The sequence below is a fragment of the Astatotilapia calliptera genome, chromosome 22, assembly GCF_964374335.1.
Source record: "Astatotilapia calliptera chromosome 22, fAstCal68.1, whole genome shotgun sequence".
Lineage (NCBI taxonomy): Eukaryota > Metazoa > Chordata > Actinopteri > Cichliformes > Cichlidae > Astatotilapia > Astatotilapia calliptera.
The window spans coordinates 14075414-14099444 of record NC_137442.1 but is presented as its reverse complement, the minus strand read 5'-3'; the positions used below and the strand labels follow the sequence as shown (position 1 = coordinate 14099444).

The 24031-nt window shown below is 43.3% G+C and overlaps 3 protein-coding genes and 1 non-coding gene across 6 annotated transcripts; 2 read left to right on the top strand and 2 right to left on the bottom strand.

The window, feature by feature from the left end:
• Positions 1-65: 65 nt before the first annotated feature.
• znf687b (zinc finger protein 687b) lies at positions 66-13642 on the top strand. 2 transcript variants are annotated; one of them, XM_026157300.2, is made up of 10 exons: positions 66-189; positions 823-3171; positions 3993-4258; positions 4363-4547; positions 8203-8379; positions 8487-8649; positions 8964-9317; positions 9538-9638; positions 11530-11617; positions 11698-13642. In XM_026157300.2, exons 2-10 carry the CDS (start codon positions 837-839, stop codon positions 12298-12300), a joined length of 4272 nt encoding a protein of 1423 aa, XP_026013085.1. In that variant the 5' UTR covers positions 66-189; positions 823-836; the 3' UTR covers positions 12301-13642. The 2 variants fall into 2 exon arrangements, with proteins under 2 accessions (XP_026013085.1, XP_026013083.1); XM_026157298.2 differs by having other exon boundaries at positions 3960-4258.
• LOC113015447 (small nucleolar RNA SNORA13) lies at positions 8694-8828 on the top strand. The gene has a single exon (XR_003271117.1). It is a non-coding gene; the product is annotated as a small nucleolar RNA SNORA13 (small nucleolar RNA).
• Positions 13643-14959: 1317 nt separating the features above from the next.
• aqp10b (aquaporin 10b) lies at positions 14960-18630 on the bottom strand. Its single transcript, XM_026157365.2, is given in 7 exon segments — positions 14960-15185; positions 15280-15497; positions 16611-16729; positions 16944-17081; positions 17614-17740; positions 18393-18561; positions 18563-18630. Coding segments are annotated over 7 exon segments (1014 nt in total). The 5' UTR covers positions 18604-18630; the 3' UTR covers positions 14960-14983.
• A 2480-nt stretch (positions 18631-21110) lies between these two features.
• hax1 (HCLS1 associated protein X-1) lies at positions 21111-23377 on the bottom strand. 2 transcript variants are annotated; one of them, XM_026157363.2, is made up of 7 exons: positions 23177-23377; positions 22650-22900; positions 22192-22391; positions 22046-22100; positions 21816-21949; positions 21586-21721; positions 21111-21510 (listed from the first exon to the last, which is right to left on the bottom strand). In XM_026157363.2, the coding sequence occupies exons 1-7, from the start codon at positions 23239-23241 to the stop codon at positions 21437-21439; spliced, it is 915 nt and encodes a 304-aa protein (XP_026013148.1). In that variant the 5' UTR covers positions 23242-23377; the 3' UTR covers positions 21111-21436. The 2 variants fall into 2 exon arrangements, with proteins under 2 accessions (XP_026013148.1, XP_026013149.1); XM_026157364.2 differs by having other exon boundaries at positions 21601-21721.
• Between the last annotated feature and the right edge of the window lie 654 nt (positions 23378-24031).

The following is a 24031-nucleotide window of genomic DNA, read 5'->3' as shown; positions in this document are numbered from 1 at the left end:
TCTGCAGCCCCATCAGCCTTTAAAAAGCGGTAATTCCCAGCAGAAATAAACATACGTGTCGCTCTCAGCATCCTCCCGTGCATTTTTCCAGCGCTATCACAGGCTGATAGGATGTGCTGAGTCATGTGACGGGAAGCGCAGCATTTTCAGCTGAAAGCAAGCTAGGATAGTCGGGAATCGCACATCCAGGTAAACAAATCAAAAAATACATGAAATATTAAAGGAAAATCCCCATCCCGGCCACCGTTTTCTGTGATTTCGTCGAGCCTGCTGTCACCGGGTGGCCGCTGCTGTCACACCAAACCTCAGCGAAGCGCTCTGTTGCCTTTTAAATGGCGAACGCTAGCTCGTTAGCTAAATGACCCCTCTCTCTATCTGTCTCTCTCTGTCTTGGCTGGAGCTCAGCGGCCAGCTAGCCAGCCTCAAGTGTAGTAGCTCAAAAATAACCGTGGTCGCTGCTACAAAAACGCTCTGTCGGTGGTACCGCCTCTTAAATGGTCACTATTGCAGGGCCCTGCATGCGGTAAAAGCACGATGGAGTGACGAGTGTTTCCCATTCATAGTGGAATATTTTTGAACCTGCCACCGGAGAGAGCGGTTTGGGGAGCAGAAGCGCCGCCGCTAGCGTGCTAGCTGGCTAATGCAGCATCCGAGCTAGCTAGCGAGTGGAGCCTGTTTGTGTATCACAGGGAGGTGCATGTCTGTTGTTTCAGGTTATCATGGAAATATAAACACAATATAACTGTCATTTTATAGTAGAGTTTTTGCATGTAGGGTTATGTAGTAGGATGTAGAGTCATGCTTTGTGTCTTGTTTTTACAGGAGGTAATCCCGGTATGGGGGACATGAAGACCCCAGATTTTGATGACCTGTTGGCAGCGTTTGACATTCCTGACATAGATGCCAAAGAGGCCATCCAGTCTGCCCCAGATGAGGCAGAGGGACCGCACGGAGCTGCAGGTGCACCTCTGGGGAAGCCAGAAAGCGTTGGGTCATCCATGAGAGCGCCAAGCCCCTCGGACCCCCAGGCAGACACCTCAATCGTGAGTGTGATTGTGAAGAATAAAGTGCGTATCGAGACGGTGGATGGAGGGGAGGTAGATGCAGACCAGGACACCATTGATGTGATCACAGGGGTGGATGTGGGCCCTAGACTTGGCGCGTGCGCTCCTGGATTGGCTGAATCTGAAGCTCTCAACCACAATGGTTTCGGGACTTCTGGCGTCTCCACGCCACTTCCACTTAGCCAGGCTCAGCCTAATGGTGCACCATGGTTGGTAAATACACCCAAAGTGTCTTCAGAATCAGCAGGAGCTAGTACGGCCAAGTCTCACAAGCAGGGTGGTAACATTTTCAATAGACTTAAACCACTTGTGGCACAGGGGTCTGGAGATCCTGTGGGTCGAGCCCGAAAGATGCAGCTGCTACAGCAGCAGCACCAGCAGCAGCAGCAGGATACGGGCCAAGAGAGAGCAGACGGCGTGAAAGCTTCATTACCTTCATCTTCGTCTCTGTCAGCTGGGTCCCCTCCTCTGGGTGCTGGTGGGCCCGTGGGACTAGCCTCGCCTTTCTTTCCACCTTCCAAGCCCCTGCTTTCAACTCCACCTTCTGCACCCTCATCACACCCTCTACGCTCATCGCAGCCTTTTAACGGAGCTCCCAAGGGTGGTCCTGCTGAATTTCAACACCAGCAGGTGGAGGAGGAAGATTCTGACCCAGATTTGGGAAGCCCCCTGGTAATCCAGGAGAGCCCGGACTCTCCGACTTGCACTCAGCTGAGCCGACGTTATAAGTCTGACTCAGTCTCGGCACAGCCCTCATCCTCTACTGCATCTCAGCCCAAACCTGGGGACACTCCTTCGGGGGCATCTTTGACTTCATCAGCTCCCCCGTTAGGCTCAACAGAGAGTCCCCAGGTGGAGGACAGGCATCCAGAACACGTGATCGAAGAGAGAGACTCACCAGAGAGTCCTGAACCTGAGATGCCAAAATCAACGGCTCAAGTCACAACTAAAAGGTGCTCCAGCCCTGCAGTGGCCTCCACCCCACCTCCTTCTGAACTGCGGGAACCTAAAGAGGAGGAGGAAGAGATGGAGGTGGGAAACGGCATAGACAGGGTTGTTGATGGTAAAGCTGACAAGGGAGAAAACACGAAAACGGGTGAGGAAAATATGGAGGTGGACGATGGTAAAACTAAACCCGTGTCCACTGACGCGGGGGACACAGGTGATGCAACACCTGCTGCTTCTGGAACACCATCCAGACCCCTCAAAGTCAGAATCAAAACTATTAAAACCTCCACAGGTGGAATCACCAGAACCGTGACACGGGTGGCGCCTAAAGGTGGTGCTGCAGGGAAAGGTGTGGACCCTAAAGCTCAAGCTGGGGAACGTAAGGTTTTAGGAAACAAGGCCCAAAAACCTGAGTCTTCCCCTGGTCACATGACAACAACTTCGCAGAAAGTAAGTGCTCTAAATGCTCTGCCTGTCTCTACACTCGCAGCCAGCAGCGTCATGCTAGCTGCTGCCACAAAGGTCCAAAACAAAATGGCTGCGTCTGACAAGGCCAAGGTTTCCGCCACCGCTGTAAGCATCACTAAATCGGCCGCCTTGCCTGTCACCCCCGTTGCAGCCTCCTCCCCGAAGTTCTCAGTTGCTGCGAGTGGGATCAGCGTACGTACGACCACTAACAAAACGGCAAATGGAGGAAGCGGCACCATCATAGGCAGCGGCCTCCAGCCGAACAAACCCGCCTCCATCGTCAACAGCACGGGGGCCGTCATCTCCCGGAGCCAGTCGAGCCTGGTGGAGGCTTTTAACAAAATTCTGAACAGTAAAAACCTTTTGCCAAGCTACAAGCCCGACCTCTCTGCTCTGCCACCACCCGAGTGGGGCCTTCCCCTCCCTGCAACAGGTTACCGCTGCCTGGAGTGCGGAGACGCGTTTGCGCTGGAGCGCAGCCTGGCACGACACTATGACAGACGATCACTCCGCATCGAAGTGACCTGCAACCATTGTGCAAAGAGGCTGGCCTTCTTCAATAAGTGCAGCCTGCTGCTGCATGCCAGAGAGCACAAGGAGCGAGGGCTGGTCATGCAGTGCTCGCACCTGGTCATGAGGCCTGTCACTGTGGAGCAGATGATTGGACAACAAGACATAACGCCAATTGGTGGTAAGCAGAAGTGCAGCCAACACTTACTTTAATCATCAGTTAATCATATTTTATTTATCATTTAGTTGATATCATCTCAAAGAAAATTGTTGGAATTAATGGGGACCAATCAGACTAATCTTCTAGATCTATGAGTCGCTTTTCATGATTAACATTTTGAAACAAACCTTACTTATCTCATGCTGAGCCTGCAGCCAATCAGTTAATCTTCTGTCTAGAAGGAGCTCTTTTAGTTCTCCTCTCCGTAAGCCTACTTTCTGCTCATGCTCTCCCTCGTAAACAGGTTTGACAAGCAGGCATGTCACATCCACAGCTGGGTACCTTAAATGACCATATTAGGGATATCTTCTCTCTTTGACATCATACAGAGCCACGAGTAGGAAAAAAAGCATCTGAAGCAAAGTGTTTAGAGCAGTCTGAACCTTTTGGCTGATAGAGATTATTCGCATATACACTGACCTCAATTATTTGAAGCCTTTTGCCGTGTGTAATCAGCACCACCACTGAAACAGGCATAAAATAATAAAACTCGTAGTAGGTCCACTGGAAGCCCAGAGGTATTTTTCATTTGTTGATTTTTAAAAAATGAATAAACAACAAATATTAAGGAAATAAGAGCTGTTTGTTACCTAACCATGATTCACTCATTAAAATATTAATCTCTTTATTTAAAAAAAATAAAGAAGCAAATGTATTTTGAACTAAAAACTATGTCATTCATGTGTAACTCATCCTCATTGACCGTTTTTCATTTATCTCCTCTTGTTTTTCACCTTTTGGCTGACCAGGCCTGCTCTCCTCTTCGTCCTCCTCTCCTCCAGTCTCCTCTCCTTCCTCCACACCCGGAGGCCCCAACATCTCTGCCAATTCCAGCCCAATGAAGGACACTTCATCTCCAGCAGCAGCAGCTCAGCCTCGATCCGTCCGCCGAGCACCTCAGGGCCCGCAAGCGCTGATGCCTCTGCCGTGCAAGAAGGCTGAAGGGCTGCAGTACAATAACTTCAAATGTCCGGAGTGCCAAACACAATTCTCTGGCAAAGCGGAGCTGGTCACCCACTTCCAGCAGATCAGAGCTGCGCCTAACTCAGTGAGTATTGGGGATGAGTGAACAGTATGTTTCGTGCTGCTGGTTATGAAGTTGTGATGATGACTTTGTTTTGTTTCATTTTCCTTTTTTCTCCCCATTTTCAGACATGTACACAGTGCTCGCCTCCCATGATGCTCCCTAACTCGTGTGCCGTGTCTGCCCACCAGAGGATCCATAAACACAGAGCGCCTCATGTCTGTCCCGAGTGCGGTGGAATCGCACGGCAGGCCAGCTTCCAGACCCACCTGGACGAGGCCTGTTTGCACTTTGCCAGACGCATTGGCTACAGGTGTGGACACGCTATCGAACATGGTTAACATATGACATGACCAATTGAGTAACTGGCAGTTCAAAAGGTATTTGAAAATCATGTCCACTTCTTCTGTGGGAGGCATTTGCTAATGGGCAGCTTAAATGTAGCTAAGAATTATTAAAATAAAATAATATAAACTATAAAATCCGTCACGTAATCAGTCCGTCTGATTCAAAGCAGATGTTTGGAGCAGTGACTAGCGGAAAAAGCTTCTGAAGCTACAACAGGAGTCTTAAGAACGTCTTGCAATGAAGTGACAGCACTTTCCAACTTCTCACTCCCTATATTGAAACTTTGCGGATCTGCCAATCCGATCCCAGTGTTAAATTAATAAGATATATTTCTCACTGTGAGGATTTGCAAAAAGAAAAGATTCATACAGTTCTATAATTTATTTTTACTGTCTTTTACCTGGCTTTTTAAGCACAGGCTACAATATTGTTAGGCCTGATGCTTTTATAAGGTGCATTATAGATACATGTTATAGATAGATAACACGATAACAATATGTTGTGTATAATCCAACTATTTTGGATCGAAATGAGCTATTATTGTTGTGAAAGAAAAACAACAGCATGCTTTCATAAGCTTTTATAAGTGCAAAAAGACAAGAAAAAAACAGGCTATTTCAAGCGGTTGCTAGGTGGTTGCCAGATGTTGTAAAGGTGTCATAATATTACACGTATAGTTAAGCTTTTGTTGATATAAATTGGATGGTATTGTTGTAAATTAAAATTATAACCAGAATTTTCTAAGGTGTTACCGAAGCAAAACACTGCAAGTGGGCATTTTAGTGGTTGCTAGGCAACATAATATGTGATATAGATAAGAACCTTCAGGCCGAAATAGACACCTTCATGCCAGTTTTCTTTTTTTTTTTCAGATTTAAGGGTAAATTGCAGACAGACAGATTAATGAGACAAAAAATGTAAATATTTATATTTTATGTACCGTGTTTTATTGCACGCGTTTCATTACAGCTCAACTGTATTGTACTCTTTGCCGTCTTTGCTATCATATATAGCTTCACTCATTTCTCGTCTTGCTCTGCTCTCATTTTCACTCTGCGTGCACACAGAGTGGAGCAGATGATTAAAGGTGAAGCGCAGATATTTTGAATCAGTTTGATTTCAAGCTGTGATGTTACTATAGTGCAAAAGCAACACAAAACAGAAAGTTGAAAGTGAAGAAGCTTTTTGGTTATTGTCTTTTAGCTAAGTCGCATACTGCTGCAAACAAAGGAAATGTATTTTGATATATATACACCGCGCACCAAATTATTATGCAAATGATATTTTTCTCTGATTTTCCTAAATAGCCGATTCAAATGTCAGTCAGCATAAGAGTATAATTCAAATGTTACTCAACAAAACTCCCAATGAAAACAGTATGTTTTTCAAAAATATAAAACTTAAAATGCACTGTTCCAAATTATTACGCACACAGTTTCAAAACATTTTATAGGTTGTAGAGAATTGAAAATGGTAATTTGTTGAATTTGCAGCATTAGTCAATTAATTTTACTGAAATCAAAGCTATTTCAATCAAAAACATCTTAACGGGTCAAGTTGCATATTAGCATAGGACCCTTTATTTGATAGCAGTTTTACAGTTCTTGCATCCATGGAACTTGTGAGTTTTTGGAAAGTTTCTACGTGAATGTCTTTGCAGGATGTCAGAATAGCCTCTCAGAGCTGCTGTTTGGATGTGAACTGCCTCCCACCGTGATATTTTTTTTGTTTGAGGATGCTCCAAAGGTTCTCAATAGGATTGAGGTCAGGGAGGAATGGGGGCCACACCATGAGTTTCTCTCCTTTTATGGCTATAGCAGCCAATGATGCAGAGGTATTCCTTGTAGCATGAGATGGTGCCTTGTCTTGCATGAAGATGATTTTGTTGCAGAAGGTAGGGCTTCTCGATTATGGCAAAAATGATAATCACGATTATTTTCACTGAAATTGAGATCTCGATTATTTGACGATATTTATATAACAGTAACAATGTATTGAATAATGGCTTTAAAGGTTGTCAAAAAATAATATAAAATAGTGTGCAAATAATGATAACAGTGCAAATGTTTGCAATATAAAAAATAAATGAAAAATGTAAACATCTATGTTTAGTGAACTTCAAAATACTGCATAATCTTTATGCATACAAATAACCAAACATCAAGGCAAGCTGTGTAGCCACACAATGCACAATTGCATCAAACTGACATTGAGGTATGTCAACTAAAGTTGCTGCTCCTTCATTGTTTGATCGTATGTCGCTTCGTGAGCGGTCTTCAAATGATTGAATAAATTTGTAGTGTTGCTCTGTGGTGCAGCTACGACACCGTAGCAAAGTTTACACACTATGTCTACTTGATCCACGTCTGACTCCGCAAACCCATAATGTTTCCACACCACTGAAGTCGTTTTACCTCTCTTTTCAACCAACAGCATTCTTTCTTCAGCACCCATTATCCTCTCCAAATAACTTCTGCTTAGCTTTCCGAGCTTCCCTCGGGTCCTCTTAATTGTTGTGACGCGTGTTTGAATCGCAGAGAGGTGCGCTCGTTTTACCACACGGAGCAGCGCGAGAGTAAAGCACGAGTAAGGTACTAATAATCGGCTCAGTCATTTTTAATGATCGTTGAAAGCCCAGATCGTAATTTAGATTAAAATTCGATTAATTGAGCAGCCCTGGCAGAAGGCACAGTTCTTCTCTTTCTACCATGGAAGAAAGTGGTCAGTCAGAAATTCAACATACTTTGCAGAGGTCATTTTCACACTTTCAGGGACCCTAAAGAGGCCAAGGAGCTCTCTCCCCGTGATTCTGGCTCAAAACATGACTCCACCATGTCCTTGCTGATGTTGCAGCCTTGTTGGAACATGGTGGCTGTCCAAGAACCATCCACCACTGCATCCATCTGGACCATCCAGGGTTGCACTCATCAGTGAACAGGACTGTTTGAAAATTAGTCTTCTTGTAGTTCTGGTCCCATTGCAGCCGTTTCTGCTTGTGAGCATTGGTTAGGGGTGGCCAAATATAAGGTTTATGCACAACTGCAAGTCTCTGGAGGATCCTACACCTTGATGTTCGCAGGGCTCCAGAGGCACCAGCAGCTTCAATTATCTGCTTGCTGCTTTGTAATGGCCTTTTCGCAGCTGCTCACCTAATCTGATGTATTTGTCTGGCAGAAACCTTCATCATTGTGCTTTTATCTGCACGGACCCATGTGTGCTCTGACTCACCCACAAATCTCTTAACATTATGGTGATCACGCTTAAGTTTTTGTGAAATATCCAAGGTTTTCATTACGTGTCCAAGGCATTCAACTATTTCACGCTTTTCAGCAACAGAGAGATAATTTTTCCTTCCTATATTGCTTGAAAATGGTGGTCAGCTTAATAATGTGGAACATCCTTCTTGTGTAGTTTTTCCTTTAATTGGGCTCACCTGGCAAACTAATGATCATAGGTGTCCAAGATTGATTTCAATCATCCAAAGAGTCCTGAGACACAATTCCATCCATGGGTTTAATTGAAAAACAACGCATTTAATCTTTATGACACTTAAACATATTTTTTTTTATTATTTTTTATTTTATCCCTGTTATTGATTATTCTCATTATTCTTAACCAAGGTGCTCGAGCTGCCAGGTCGTGTTCGGAGGGTTAAACTCCATCAAGTCCCACATTCAGACTGCTCACTGCGAGGTCTTCCACAAGTGCCCGAGCTGCCCCATGGCCTTCAAGTCTTCCCCCAGCGCCCAGAGCCACATCAGCACCCAGCACCCAACGCTCACCGGAGGACAGGCCAAGTACGTGTGCTGCTTTTCAACGTTTCCACAGAGAAATATTTTCAGACTGTTTAGGAAAATTCTCTAAGTTGATCCCTAACCATTGAATTCTTCTTCTCCTTTTGCAGAATGATCTACAAATGTGTGATGTGTGATACAGTTTTTACCCAAAAACCTTTGCTGTACATGCATTTTGATACTCATTTAGCTAAGCAAAAAGTGCATGTGTTCAAGTGTCCTGACTGCACCAAGCTCTACGCCCAAAAAGGCTCCATGATGGAGCATATTAAGGTGGGTACATACAGAATGTCACAGCACATGATGTGTTAGTCCTTTGCCTTTATGTGTTGCCCATTCGTTGCTTTCTACAATGAATGCGGCGTCAAATAAGGCAGACAGTAATTCTTGGATCGGCCTTAGCGAGGTACCCCTCCGGTGACCTCGTCCTAAGTTCTATACCAAGTACAAAAGTTTAGCAATAGAGACATTAGAACTTGTTTGTAGTCGAAATAATCGTATTTATTCAAAGAACAGCTTCAAGATGACGATTTTCTCCGTTTGCCTTTCTGTTCTCTTCTCATACAATTTCCTGTCGTCCCGCTCAGACCGCTCACAGAGGCCCGTCCGCCAAACAGGAGTCTCAGACCGATGGCGCTAACCCCACCTCAGCTCCAGCCAACGCATCTGGTCCCTCTGGCCTCAAGTCAAAATCCTCTGGAAAGCCTGATAACTCTGATGGAGAGGACTGGGGTCGGGAGCAGGAGGAGGAGGAAGAAGAGGAAGAAGAGGACGATGACGATGATGCCGATGAGGACTACGAGGCTCCAGGGAGTCACTCCACTACCACAGGAGGCAGCAGTCATCCAAGCGCTCCAACCGAGTGGACCTGCCCTCAGTGTCAGAACACGTTCACGGACAACGAAGACTATCTGAGTCACGTGAAGATGGAGCACGGCAAGGTGTGACAGATAATGTTGATCACAGGAAGGAAAGGAACAGATGTTATTAACACAGAAGTGCACGAAATCTAGTTTCTGTTAGCTTAGCATATTGTGGATAGTGAAGTAGGGAAAGAGCCACTCCTTTTGGTAGGAAGACCAAGTTTCAGTATCCTTTTTTTTTTTTTTTTTTTTTTTAAATCTTCTCTCAATGTCTTTATGTGTGATGTTATCTCCAAAGTTTCCCTGTCGTATCTGTGGAGGCACATTCAGCACATCCTCCAGCCTGAGACGTCACGAGCGTGTCATTCATGAGGGCAACAAAAGAGTCTTCCATTGCCAGTGAGTAACTTACACTTTCAGTACAGACACTGTTTATGGGTAGCATATAGACACGAGTAAATCTCAAATATAAACCTACAGCAATTATAATTTGTATGATTAAATGTAATACACACTCACTGGCCACTTTATTAGGTACAGCCGTTCAAGTGCTTGGTAATTTTGCATTTAAAATGCAGACATGGTAAAGATGACCTGAGCATCTTCTACAATCAAGGTATTCAGAAGAGCATCTCTGAACATGCAGCATGTCAAAACTTGAAGCAGACGATCTACAGCAGCAGAAAACCACACCTGTCAGCTAAGAACTGGCAACTGACACTACAGTTCCCACCAAATCCTCACCAAAATTAGACAGTAAAAGATTAGAAAATTGTTGCCTGATTGTCGGCATAAAAGTATTGATCCTACATGCCTTTGGATCGGTGGTTCTGGCTGCTAATGGCATGAGGGTGTGACACACTTGGACCTCTTGGTACCAACTGAGCATCATTTAAACATCACAGCCTACCTGAGTGTTGTTGCTGACCATATCCATCCCTTTATGATCGCATTGTCTTCTGACGGCTGCTTCCAGCAGGATTCATGTGCCATGTCATAAAACTCAAATCGTCTCAAACTGGTTTCTTTTTTTCTCAAAGATATTTTTATTAAATTGAAGCAACAAAGAAAGACAGATACACACAGAATTGTTAAACAACAAGTAGGTTTAACAATGATTGATTGAACTGAAATAATAGAATGCAGATTAATGACACACTCACCTATCTTGTAATTGCTTTTATCAGTTTACTCCCTACCCATACCACTTAGTAGCCCCATCCCTCTGGCCAGGTAGGAAAAAAACCCCAAAAACAAACAAACAAAAAAAACCATCACAAATACAACAGGACAAAGCAGAAGAAAATAAAAAAACACACAAATAACTAAAAAAAAACAAACAGGGGGGAGGATTTACTGAGTAATGCTGGAAGTCGGGTTCACAACCTGAAGGCTGGAAAAGTATTTCAGGAATTGCCCCCACACCTTGTAAAATTTACTGTTGTTATTACTAATCGCATAACGGTTCTTTTCAAGGTTCAGATAGTACATAAGGTCCCTCAGCCATTGAGCATGATTGGGCAAAGGGGCGCCCGTCCATCTTAGTAGGATCGCACGTCTAGCTACAAGGGAGCGTGCAATGCTGTGACGAGGTCAACCGTGCATCAGCCTGCCAGTGGTGACAAAAAGCGCAACTAATGGATTAAGATTCATGTGGTATCCAAGAAATAGGGACACGGTTTGAAATATATCTCTCCAGAATCCTTCAAGGCTAGGGCACGTCCAGAACATATGGATAAGGGAAGCCTCTGCACTCCCACGCTTATCATAAGAGGGGTCCACATTCGGATACATGCGAGATAGCTTGACTTTGGAGAGATGGAACCTATGCACAACCTTAAATTGTAAAAGACGGTGGCGGGCACATAGGGATGTGGAATTAACTAACTCAAACTGGTTTCTTGAACATGACAATGAGTTCATTGTACACAGATGACCTCCAAGGTCAGTCAATAGTTTTTATCCTGGAGCACTAAATAGAGTAGCTTTGTAAGAATATCCTTATTTTCAATTCATCCACTGTCTGAAACAACCCAGTTAAAGGTGTGTAATTTAAAGTCTTCTGATTGAAGCCAGTGCTTGTAAGGTGTGACCGTAGATGGAAATCCATACCAAGCTGACATCAACTTGGCAGAAGTTTAAAAAAAGAATGGCACCATTACACTGCTTGTGCAGCAGAGGGCACTGACCACTTGATGCCTTTTTAAAATGTCTTCAGTGTAGATCATGGTCTTTTTTTTCTTTATCTGTTATCAGTCACTAATAGAGCTGCTTTATTATTACTCCTCAGATATTGTACAGAAGGCAAACGTACATTTGGCAGTCGGTTCTTAATGGACAAACACATTCGACTCCATCACAGAAACACAGATGGACAGGTGAGTAAAGGTTCTTGGGGCAGGCTCTGTTCGTGTATCGTCTCCACAGCTGCTTAGCCTCTGCTCTCCCTTTTTCTCAGGGTCCCCCTATGACCAGGAAGCGTGCAGCCACAGGGGGAGAAGGACCGGGGAGCTCCTCGGAGCAAGACGGTGAGGTCGGTCCTCCTGCGGCCAGAGCGGGAGACGAGGACGAAACCAACACAGAGGATGGCGGCGGTCCCGCAAAGAGAACCAGGGCATCCATGGCGTCAACATCAGTGGGACCCAGTGAGGCAGAGGAGGAAGATAACGTTTTCCGCTGTGTCCCCTGCGGGTTCACTACAGAAGACGGGGCCGAGTTTCAGCGCCACATCCCCCAGCATCGGGGCGACACCGCCTCCTTCCAGTGCCTGCAGTGCGGAGTCTGCTTTGCATCGGCCGGCTCTCTCAGCAGACACCGTTTCATCACTCACCGAGTGCGGGACACCCAGAGCGACGCGGAACGCGGGACCCCTCGCGCCCAAGGCTCTCCAGATGGCTCTCCCGCTGCCGGTTCTCCTCAGGCACAGGGCGAGGACGGAGACGGAAACCTGGGCTGCAAGGTGTGCGGCCGGCGATTCGACAAGGCCACGGACCTCAACACCCACTTCAGGACCCACGGCATGGCCTTCCTCACGGCACACAAGACGGACAAGCCCCAGTAGAAGAGGGGGGCGGGGTCGTCTGAAGCTGACGGATAATCTCCCGAGGGGTCACGGCTGAGGAGGGCGATACTGTAGAATATGAATGTTGATGAAACACAGCTGCTCCTGTGCAGTCGTCGTATACTTCTTTTCTTTTCTTTTTTAAGCCACCACAAACAGTTTCCCTCTGTGGCACCTCTTCTGTGCGATTGTATCTGCATGTTTGATCACTTAAAATGAACTCGTCACCTGTGATGGACTCTTGTGTGGCCCATTCCCCCCCAGAGTAAAGCATTTATACTGTATATCAGCCATACTGTGTCCATTTCGAGCACTCACTCTTCACCGACTGTAGCCACCTGCCTGTTTGTTACTGTAGCACATACGTAGATACATAGCACCTCCCACTGTACTCCTCACAGCTGTACTGCAGATATTTTGTACTTCGCATCGTTTTTCATGTCCTCGTTTTTTTTGTTTGTTTTTGTTTTTCTGGCAATTAGATCAGTTTTTCCAGCCCGTGGGAGCTGGAAAAACTCATCGTGCCGAGACATCCTGAAGCATGAAGGGGATCGTTTGTGGGCACGGGGAATTTGACACTGAGTTTTATGTTGCTATAATATTTATTTATATGAAACACATTACTGCTGTTGGTGTATGTGAGTCGATTGCATCAAATGTTACGAGACATGGTGTGATTTACCTGCAACAGAGACATGAGATGAGAATCTCTGGAGGCGTTTCATTAGGAGGCGAGGTTACTGGAGGTGGTAACCCGTGTAGTGTGACTAATGTGTGATGTTGTTACTCGTTAAGCTAGAAGAAGAGAGGTAAGGCTTCCTGTCAGTAGTATACGTGTACGAGTTTTGCCATGTAAATACATATAATTACACTAAAAGAAATGGTTCTGGTTTTAGTAACTTGCTATGATAATGTGAATACGTATAGTATTTGTACTTGTACTGTTCCCTTTTTTTCAAAACAATTTGAAGTCCAAAAGAAAACAAGAATCCCCTCTCAGAGTTAGCTATACATTGTAATTACAAAGCAGAGGGAGAACGTGGGGGTCGTGTTGTCTTAATGTGTTTGAAAACAAATGTTTCTTTTTTTTTTTTTTAAATCAACAGTGCTTGCTGTACTCACATTTCTTTTATATGTTTAAAAAACAGCCTTCACTGTCACTTTATTGGAGGCCTATGAGTGGATTTCTTTGGTTTTCTGTTTGTATCTTTTTATATGTCATATCATATTTATATAGCTCAGTAGTGGAAACTTTCATGTCATTTTCTTTTCCATGGTCGTGGTCTGCTTGCTGAAATGCCATACACTTTTGTGCTGTTTCAAAATAAATGTGTAAAAGAGACGACCGGCTCGTGTCGCGGATTCATCTGCAGAGGTCAGCATCGGGCTCAGTGCGATGCTTTTCTGTTTGCACACTTGGTTGGTTTGAATCCTCTAAAAATTCCCTGAGAAAAGAAAATCTTAGTGTTCAGCTGGTCAGATGAGCTGACATTTGGAAAGATTTGGTGACTGATTATGTAGTTTAGAAGCATACCAGGTAATTTTCACGAGAAACAATCAGCCAAATGTTATATAATAATTAATCGTATCCCTTGCAGCTACAGTCAGTCATAAAAAAAGCAAGTTTTCACAAGACTGCAAACCTGTGCAAACCTGGGTCCACCTTTACTACTTCCATAGGAATTGGTGTGGAAGTGCGAGCACCTCTATAAACACAATGCTGATTTCTTCCCAGGAGGGAATGTCTCGGGAAATTCACACTAAGGTCAGACTGTGCAATGCTCACAGAAGCTGCAAAAAACCCTGTAAGCTACATCTCAGACTGTAAAGGCCTCAGTTAGCATATTAAGGTTCAAGATGGCAAAATTAGAAAAAGACTGAAGCTGCATCTGAACAAACCACAGGACAGTACAGTCATGTGTGAGTCCAACAGCTAAAGCTTTGCCATGCCCAAAACTCCAGAGCTCAGCGTGAATGAAATACTGTGGTGAGAGCTTTGGAGCTTTTTCGTGCGTCTGTTCATGTGCTGCAGGGAGCGCTCAGAATACTGGAAACACTGGAGAGTTTGTCCAGCATAGATTTGCTACACATGTTCTATTAAAAAGGTTGCATATAGGACTACATATAGATAGACTCGTATATTCCATTGGTCAATATTAGCAAATCATTAAGGCACTAAGTGACTGGACATCATGCTCATTTTGTGATGTTTACTCAGTATTATGCAAACATTTGCCAGTTGGCACTAAATACAAAGGCAAACATGAGGCTAATGGGGATATCATTTTTTTTTTGCAGGAGGTTGGCTTTCACTCATTTGACTTGACAGTAACGCTAAATGAAAAGTGAACCAATAACCTGAGTATCTGGCAAAATGTCAATGTTTGTAAAAACATCTGTAACAATAGATATTAAGATATTTTCTGAATAACTCAAAGGCCGTTTGAACTAAAGCAACTGTCTTATGGCAGTCCGTCTTATTTGTGGAAGAAACTATAACCAGGAAACTAAAGTTTACTTGTAGGTGTTGGTGCAATTATGCCTCAAAATAAGTTGGAGGCAATCCGAAGCTGCCTGTTTGGATCAATCATTTATCTCTACATAGATAATTTCAGTTACTATCACAGCTTAAAAAGCATTTACCACACACAGACTGTTGTTTCTCTTTTACACGATTTAATCATTAAGTTGGCTTTTCACGGTCCGCTTCCACCCCCTCCAGCTCAACCCCCACCTTGTCACTTCTATCCTCCGGACACGAGGCCTGGGATTGGGACTGCTCTGAAGGATGGTGGACTTCAACCATCAGCTCGTAGATCAGTGTTCCCAGAAGCGCTCCAACACAAGGAGCCACTATGGGCACCCACCACCAGCTACTTCCGGCCCTGCAAAAATAGACAGCATGTTTGCTTTAAGACAGTCAACAATGTGAGGAAATAAGATGGGAATTAGCAGAGCATCCGGAGTGAAACCACTAACTTGAAAACATCCGCCCCCCAACCGGCAATGTAGGTGAACAACCGAGGTCCAAAATCTCTTGCCGGGTTGAGTGCATATCCGCTGTTTGAGCCCATTGAGATGCCAATGACCAGCACTGCTGCTCCCACTAAGACAGGCTGAAGATAATGAGGGATGGAGCTGTTCCTGTGGTCCCCGAGAGCCAGGACGCACAGCAGCAGAGCGGCCGTGCCGATCACCTGGATGCCATGGAAGTAGTTAGAGATATGCAGGAAGGAACAGTATGATTTTATCTGATGGAAAAACAGCGTTTCCTGGCTGGGTCAAGGCAAGTTACTCCATTTATCAATGTGGAGCCAAGTTTCAGGAAATAGCCTGGTATATTTTGGCGATATAACTATCCGGTTGTTCAGTGATGACGCGACGAATCCTACTTCCGGGTCTAAAGTAGTCTGCGTTTAATATGGCTTTTGTGTTGTTAACATGTTTAATGTTATGTATTTTCTTCTATTTGATCTCAAAAAGCTCCTAAAACAGTCAGTGATCACTGTTGACCTACCTCGGCTTTTATTATCGCTAACCATTTATTTAAGCTCAGTTTTTAAAACCTTAGGATGTAACTACAGCCCAGCCCATGCAGCAGTATATGAATGACTAACCTCGTATTGTGGATGGATTATCTCAGTTGTTCTCCTGGCTGAAGTTTGGTCCTTTTACAGCATCCTGCCATGCGATTACATTTGTTCCTGACCACCAAGAACACTCACGGTAACTTTTATCGAGTGGAAAAAAAGTTAGCTTGTTTATATTATGCTAACATAGCTGTGTCGCTAGCGGTCACGTAGCACATCATTATATACCAGCTAGCCCAACTTCAGTAACCCTACAAACGTCACTGCTGTTTAGTTTTCTGTCTTCATTTATGCTGGAAGTGATAACAGAGCTGTACGTTTTAATTTGTTTCCAAAACCCCGCAGTCAGGACATGCTATATTGTATTTAGATAGAAGCTAGCGAGCTAACTCCCTGCTAACTTCTAACTCCGTTAAATGTCATAAATTCCGTTTTCATGGATGCCTGGATGTTAAACTCAATTGTTACACCTGGTAGAGCAGAACGCTGATCATTTTATTAAAGATGAAAGACTTTAGACAGTTTTTCAACTCTCAGTAATGCCATAGTGATCGTTTGATATATGGACCTGCAGCGGAGTTTAGGCCCAGACACGGCTAGTGACGTCAGACTGAACAACCGGATACAGGTTCACACGACTATTGAGCAGTTATACCATCTTTATCTGTCAGCCTGATAACGATGAATGATCCTTAACTAATAAGAACAACAAGGGCTGACCTGGTCCACGATACCTCCCCACACACTCAGGTAGTCAGCGGGGTAAGTGGAGAATATGCCTGCTGTGGCTGTGGGACCCGTCACCGTCAGATCGCCTCCGCTGTACGCCTGGATGGCGTCTGCAAACATCTCATCGCGCACGCATCATCAAACAGACACAAAACACAGTTTATTGTTCAGAGCCGCGACGTTTCCAGAACACAAATGATGTTACAACATGAGATGACATGAGAGCGAGAGCTTATCAAACGACATGATTTATTTGATTTGAAAAGCCTCAATTGATGATTATCAACTCCCTTGCTGTACCTGGGCTCACTGTTAAACACTCACCGTAGTACTGCAGAGCAACTGTAGCCGCAGCCAGAAAGGCTCCCAACACTTGGAAGAAGATGTAGAAAGGCAGTTTCACCCATGAGTGGCGGCCCAGAACACACAAGCTCAGAGACACAGCGGGGTTTAAATGAGCACCTTAAAAAGAAATCACAGTTATGACATGCAAATCGGTTTATAACTATTATGTAAGGTGTTTTTTTCTGCATTTTTGGTTAGTATAATATTAATGGCAGTTCCAAACAACACATCAAAGAGTTCATTTCCAGGTATTATGATCTAAACTGGGATTCAGACAAAACTGTTGATCAGGGTAAGACTTGTCACCAGGTGTGGAGTCAGTCATGCTCCTTCATGCTGGTAATGAAAAACTATCAAACTGTAGTCATTCATGATCACTAGCAAGAAGTTAAAAGGCTCTGGCCTTGTCAAGTTAAAAACCCCTCAGCACTGCTTATTAAAAGATTTAAGTCAGTGTGTGTATATATTTGAACCTGTGTGGATTAAAGGAAACCAGTAAAGATGTATGCTGTACAATCATTCCACCCTGGAAAAAGAACAGTGCAAAGAAATAATTCCCCAAATTACCATGACATTAATGGCAAAGATTAGTGTATGTAAACTTCTAATCACAGTTCTGCATACCCAGTAACTTCGTTCAGTCCCTTACCCGATACTCCACGAGACACGAAGACCCCAAATGTTACTCCCAGAGCAAAACCCAGATTAATTGAGAGGTACTGGCCCTTTTTGTCTTCAGTTGTGACCACTTGGGCAACAGAGCCACATCCAAACAGCTGCAATTACATGAAATGAAGAGAAGTATTAGCAGTCGAATATATACACGAGTGTACCCAATCAAAACAGTGGATAATGATCCAAACTCTCAAAATCTTCAGAACCTCCCCAAATTCATTTTCTGATTAATCCACAATAGCAGCATTTTATCTTGCTTAGATTCATTCAACATACGTCCAGTTTGAATGTTTTCACCATGCAGTACAGTAGAGACATCATGTTCTGACACACTTGGTGCAATATCCTTTTTTATTATTTAACTAAAGAGCTGCTTTATGATTTGTGCTGTAAATGTTCATTGCCCCAGATAGTCATTAGAGATAAAACAACAGCACTGCAGTCAAAAGAATATCACCTTTGGAAATCACTAACAAGAGAGTCCAATTTTACCCCCCCTTCCCCTGCAGTCCCTGTCACCCTCTGTCCGTTTCATTCAGGCCAAAGTCCTTAGTTATACACCGTGCAGATTTATGAGGTGCTCTAAACAAACCAGCAGGGCATTTTACAAGAAACTCACTGACTGACACACTTCATGTTGAGTTTACTGGCTGAACTGAGGGAACTTTATTTGTTTTTTTTAGTTCTACTAAGTTCCTACACAGCTAACTATATCTTAAATGTTTGAAAGAAGAAGAAGAAAAGGACACTTACAATCAGGACGTAGACGCCGAGACATTCGGCCATGCACTCCCTGATCAGCTGGTTTCTGATCTGACATTTCTTCAGCAGCCTCTCCATCCCTGAGCTTTCCTCTACACACTCTGGGAGCAGGTGTGTTTTCAGAGCCGGGCAGGTGTCATCGGGTGGATCTGACCCGCAGAACTGCACCGTCTGCCTGGCTGAGCAGAGTTTGCTCTTTCATGCTGGAGGTGGAGGCTACGTCACACACTTTATGGAATTGCTGACGTGATTATGAGTGTGTGTGGACTCAGGACATCTTAATCACAGCATGCGCGATGAAAAACAGTCCGTGCACCAAAAGCTCGATAGTGGCTCAGTGGAGGGTTTCCTCATTTGATTGGCACTGGATCTGATTGTTCCCGTTTGATCGGAAAAGAAATTTAAGATCTTAACTCTGTTATGTTACGTCCACTGCTATATTTCTCAACATGGATCATTAGTATTCCCACAGGATGAAAACCATTACAAAACATAAAAACAATTAAACATGTCAAAAGATGATCAGATTGAAATGCACTTCTATATAAACAGACTGGATTGTGTTCTCACCCCACCCAGCAAAAGGACATTTGTGAGAGGGGCTCTGGTTTTTGTAGTGGTTTCCAGATACGGTTCACAGATCACAGGGGATCTGTGGACAAAGGGCAGCAAAAGGACCTCACATCATTGATAACATGATACAAGATGAAGCTCTGCTTGGTTAAGCCAACATTTAAACTTCATTTTAACCCATTAAAAATGACTACCTCATAAAAGTTGTCACGCAATATATATCCTCTATTTATCCAGGAAAAAGACTCATTGAGGTTAAAATCTCTTTTTCTAACAAATATAACACATAAAATAAAAAGAGTACAACTGATATTTAAGTGAATGCAAACATCCATGCAGTATCAGATCACATAAATTCTGTATCGGCATCACAATAGTTTGATTATGATATATATGAAGCCAGCTTCCACAGGAAAGATCCCGTTATCCTCGCTCCTCTTAATAACTGAGCACAGCAGCAAGACCTCGCACATCAAAGAGTATCCAGCACCTTTTAATGTTGATTAAACGTAAATTAATATCCTGTAAACATAGAAACTGAAAACCTGACACATTCATTTGCAGAGCAGAAGGAAAAGGTTTATGTGGAATCAGCTGATTAGGATGGACCAATGAGAAAAGGTTTTATAAACCCTCGTAAACACAGTTAAACAGAGGACGACTTGATCGACTTGGAAGAATTTGAATTCATGTCAAAACCCCTTTAGACTCAAAAATGAACATTTGTTTGTTCATGTGTCTCTTCCAAGGTTATTGTAACTAGAACTATGCAGAGCTAAAAACTAACTAAATGTTTGGTTTCCCATCATTCCGCTCGAGGTATTTTCTATGCAGCACAAAATACTGACTTTTACACCGCTCTTCACAAAATGTCGCAACCAATCCCCAAATTATTTCTTAAAGTAGAAAAACCCCCCAGCTTATCAGTTTTTCAACTTCTATTCTTTCACTGATTTTCTTAATTCTTTGCCCACTGTCACTGTGATTTAACCCTCGTATACAATGTGTGTTTAAAAGAAAATCATTTATTTCATTTGTTTACATATGCATCAATTTTCAATATAAAGTTAGTTGCTTTATGTGTTGTTTTATTCTGTGTGATTAGAAAAAAGACAAACTATTGTTATTTGTTTTGCCTGTCCATTTTTCCTCTTGATTAAAATTTTACAATGTAAAAAAACAAAAGCATCTGTATTTCTATTTTATTCCTTTTAGCCTAAACCATTACCTTTAGTTTATATCCCTCTCTGGCTTTGAACACAGAAGCTCAACTAACTGCTTTTCAAACCCTCTGAGATTTTCACCAGACAGATGAACCAAAAATGACTTTTTCCACTGGCTGCACTGAGGTACAGTATAAGAAAAAAAAAAAAATGCTACTCTGCTACAGTCAAGATTAGACATATGGAGCCAGAGATTATTATAATAGGAACCATTTAAAGCAGGAGTGTCAAACAGAAGGCCTGGACGGCTTAGAAAAATGTGGAGGGCATAGATGTAAAAAATGTTTCACTACAACAAAGTAACCGACAAACATTGAAATGTCAAAAAAAGTTTAAATTTAGCACCGTCTGCTACAGAAATGTCTCATTTTGTAACGCGGTAAAAAAAAAAAAAAAAGACATTCAACTTTTTCTTTGAATTAAGAAAAACTTGTTTTATAATTACAGCACAGTCCGGGCGCTGAGCTACCAGATCTGACTCTGTAATTTTACAAGTTTACTTCTGATAATTTAAGCACAAACAGTTGGACTGACAGATTTCCTTCATTTAAAACAACAGCATTTCTTTATCGTGTTGACAAACTGACACAAACGGTTAAATGTGTAAGCTCCTTTAAATTAAGAGAAAGGGCAACGCCACTGGTCCGTCTCACTCGAGGTTTAAATGAGCTGTACATGACGCGTGATAGAAATTGTGACCCTGTAGAGCCTGAACCACGAAATATTTGCCAGAAAATGAAGCATTTATGGAACTTAGTGTCAAATTTTTAAAAATTATATGAATTTTAAATTGTATCATATTTGATACATCCAGCATTTTTTTAAGTTCTGCTTAAAAGTATATTGTGCAGTTTTGTTTTTTGATCATGTAAAATCTGAAGACTGTTACTAACAAAAATATGAGCCAAACAACTTTGTACATATATTAAGAGTCTTTATTTAATTCTTCACTCACTCACATCCACACAGGCTTGTCTACAGGACAATACAAAAATAAAATATGGAAACGTGAATTGTTCAGCGTCTCATGTGTCTCAGTGTGTCACCATCAATAGCTTTCAGGATCTGCAGCTTCGATCCTGCATGATCAATTTGGACTTCCAGTTTCATCTTAAATGAGCCAGCGAGAATTTATCCAACATATTCGTTTTGGCAAAGAAAGACCGTGAAACTATTTGTCCATACATTGGTACGTAATATAAATATGCCAGCTCACATCTCTAATAACTCCTTCACATTTTATTTAAAGCCTCCAAAGAACCTGGAGAATAATGAGCCATCATCCCGCAAGTCTGAGAAGCGGTGGGGATCACCTGGAAGAAAAGCAAAAATAAATACAGGATTTTTGTGTGTGTGTGTGTCAGATAAACAATTCAAAGAACACACACCGGAGACAGGCTGACCTTGCAGCACGGGTCCATTCGAATGATCTGGTCCCCCAGAAATCCCAGAACCTCCCGAGCGAGTCACCGTGGTCTCCTCGTTGCCTTGGCCGTCTCTTACCGTACGCCTCTCCTCTACACTCTGACACACGCAAACGAAATGCTCATCAAAACGGAGACAAAACTATTAAAAGAATCACTATGAACGTATTATTACAGAATCAAGAAACACTCACCCCATCAGGCTTCACCACCTTAGTGACAGTGACAGACTGAAAGAAAGACCGAGTTCTGGGCTGGTTGGGTGCCTGACCAGCAGGTGGCGTCAGAAGCTGATCCAAGCCATCAGAGGACACAGCCGAGTCCAGATCTTGGGAGGATCAGGATGGGAATAGAAAATAAATTTGACACAATCTAAAAGAGCTTCCACTAAATTATCAAATAAAATGTAAATATCAGCACCCACCTCTGTCACCTTTGTGCTCCTCCTGTGGAGTTTTGTGTCTCCAAATATCATTAAACTTTTAAACACACAATACAAAAATCTCAGTTAATATACAACCGCTTGTGTCGCAACAGAAACAAAGAAGGAGGAGTGAATATCTCCTTTACCCTGGAAAAAGGGGTCCGGCCATGAAATTCAGGTGACTCATAAGAAGGTCTGTGATCACCTCGGGGCTCTCTGGATCGTTGTTGTGTGTCGCTGTCAGGATATTTGAGCATAAAGTCTCTCAGAGGGTTTCCACTGGAGCTTCCTCGTCCTCTCTCTGCTCTGTCCTGAGACGGTGGTGGTGGCATGATGTGGGGAACATCTAAAACACAAAGAGGGCAAAAGAGCAAAAAGGTTCAACACAGAGGAGAGGAACATGTCGAGTTGTGGTAAGAATTTGAGTCTTCATGGGCATGGATGTTATGGTTAACTTTGCGATTTTAATTATTTCTTTTTCCAGGGTGAAAGAATTGTACACCGTACATCTTTACTGACACTTTTTATACTTGTTTGTTTGTTTTGTTACATTTCGTTAAAAACAAGCAACATGAAAACGGGGCTCGTGGGTCTGTTTTCATACCAAAGCGTCCAGACTCTGGATGTCCCTCCCAACGACCCAGCTGGGAGAATATCTCCTCCATCTCCCTGAGGACGTGGCCAAACATCGGGGGGTCCTGAATCCGCATCCCGTCCGGGCCAAAACTGAAGCCAAACCTCCAGGCGCTGTCAAATGGGTCCTGCTGCTCCCCACTGAACCCATCATAGTGGAATCCATCTTCATCATCTTCATCTTCATCGTCGTCATGAGTCATGGCATCGAAGAAAGGGTCCCTGATAGACGAAGTAACACAAATGTACAAACTTTGAAATCTCCCTTTGGTTTAGAAACTGCGTTACAACATGCCACCAGCAAACAGACCTCAAAGTACTCAATCGTATTAACTCCGTGAGCATAAATAGCACCAAAATCTAGCTGAAGGACCCCTGTGGTTTTCCTGGCAGAAAACACTAATCTTGTCCCTGACATAGCTGCACGCAGAGAAAGTGTACTAAGTTCAGCTAGCGTAGCAGAGTGTACAGCTACATACTCCGACGCCATAAACTCACCTCCGGCCACGATAATGGCCTCCGGGTACCCCGAAGAACCCGCGAAATAAATCAAAAACACTCATTTAACTGCAGCTTTGGTGGACACTTAAACCATAACTTGAAATGTGCAAGCAACGGACACCAACTAGAGAAACTCGCCAAGAAGTACTACAGCTGTCAACAGTGTCGTAAAGCGTTCTAGACGATTTATCATGACGCAATCTGTCGTAATGTTACTTTACCGTAAATAATAGATAAAACGGGCACTCGAAATAAAAGCGCACTGTTGAGATTCAGGTAACAGTACGACCAACCACCTTGAACGGTACACCAGAATTAGACCACTACAGTTTGCATGGAGTCAACAAAAATGGACAACAGAAGATTGGATAAAAGTTGCCTTTCTGATAAGTCTCCATTTCAACTGCATATTTGGATGGTAGGGTGAGAATTTGGTATTGACAACAGAAAGCTTGGAACCATTTTATATCAGTGGTTCAGGCTGCTGCTGGTTGGCACACTTTGGTCCCCTTAGTACAATTTAGACACAGCCTTCTTGAGTATTGCTGATTCCAACCGGATAACAGGCCAAGTCACACAGCTCATGCACCTTAAACTGGCTTCTTGAACATGACAATGAGTTTTTAAAATCAGCCTCCACGGTCGCCAGATCTCAATCCGATGGAGCACCTTTGGGATCCAGTGGAACATCATGGAGGTGCAGCATGGATATCTTCTGCAGCTGTGTGATGCTATCATGTCAAAGGGGACCAAAATCTCTGAGGAATGTTTCCAATGCCATGAAAAAAAATTAAGCAGTTATGAAGCCCCCCTTCATAACAGTACAATCTGCTGCTAGCAAGGCGTAACTGG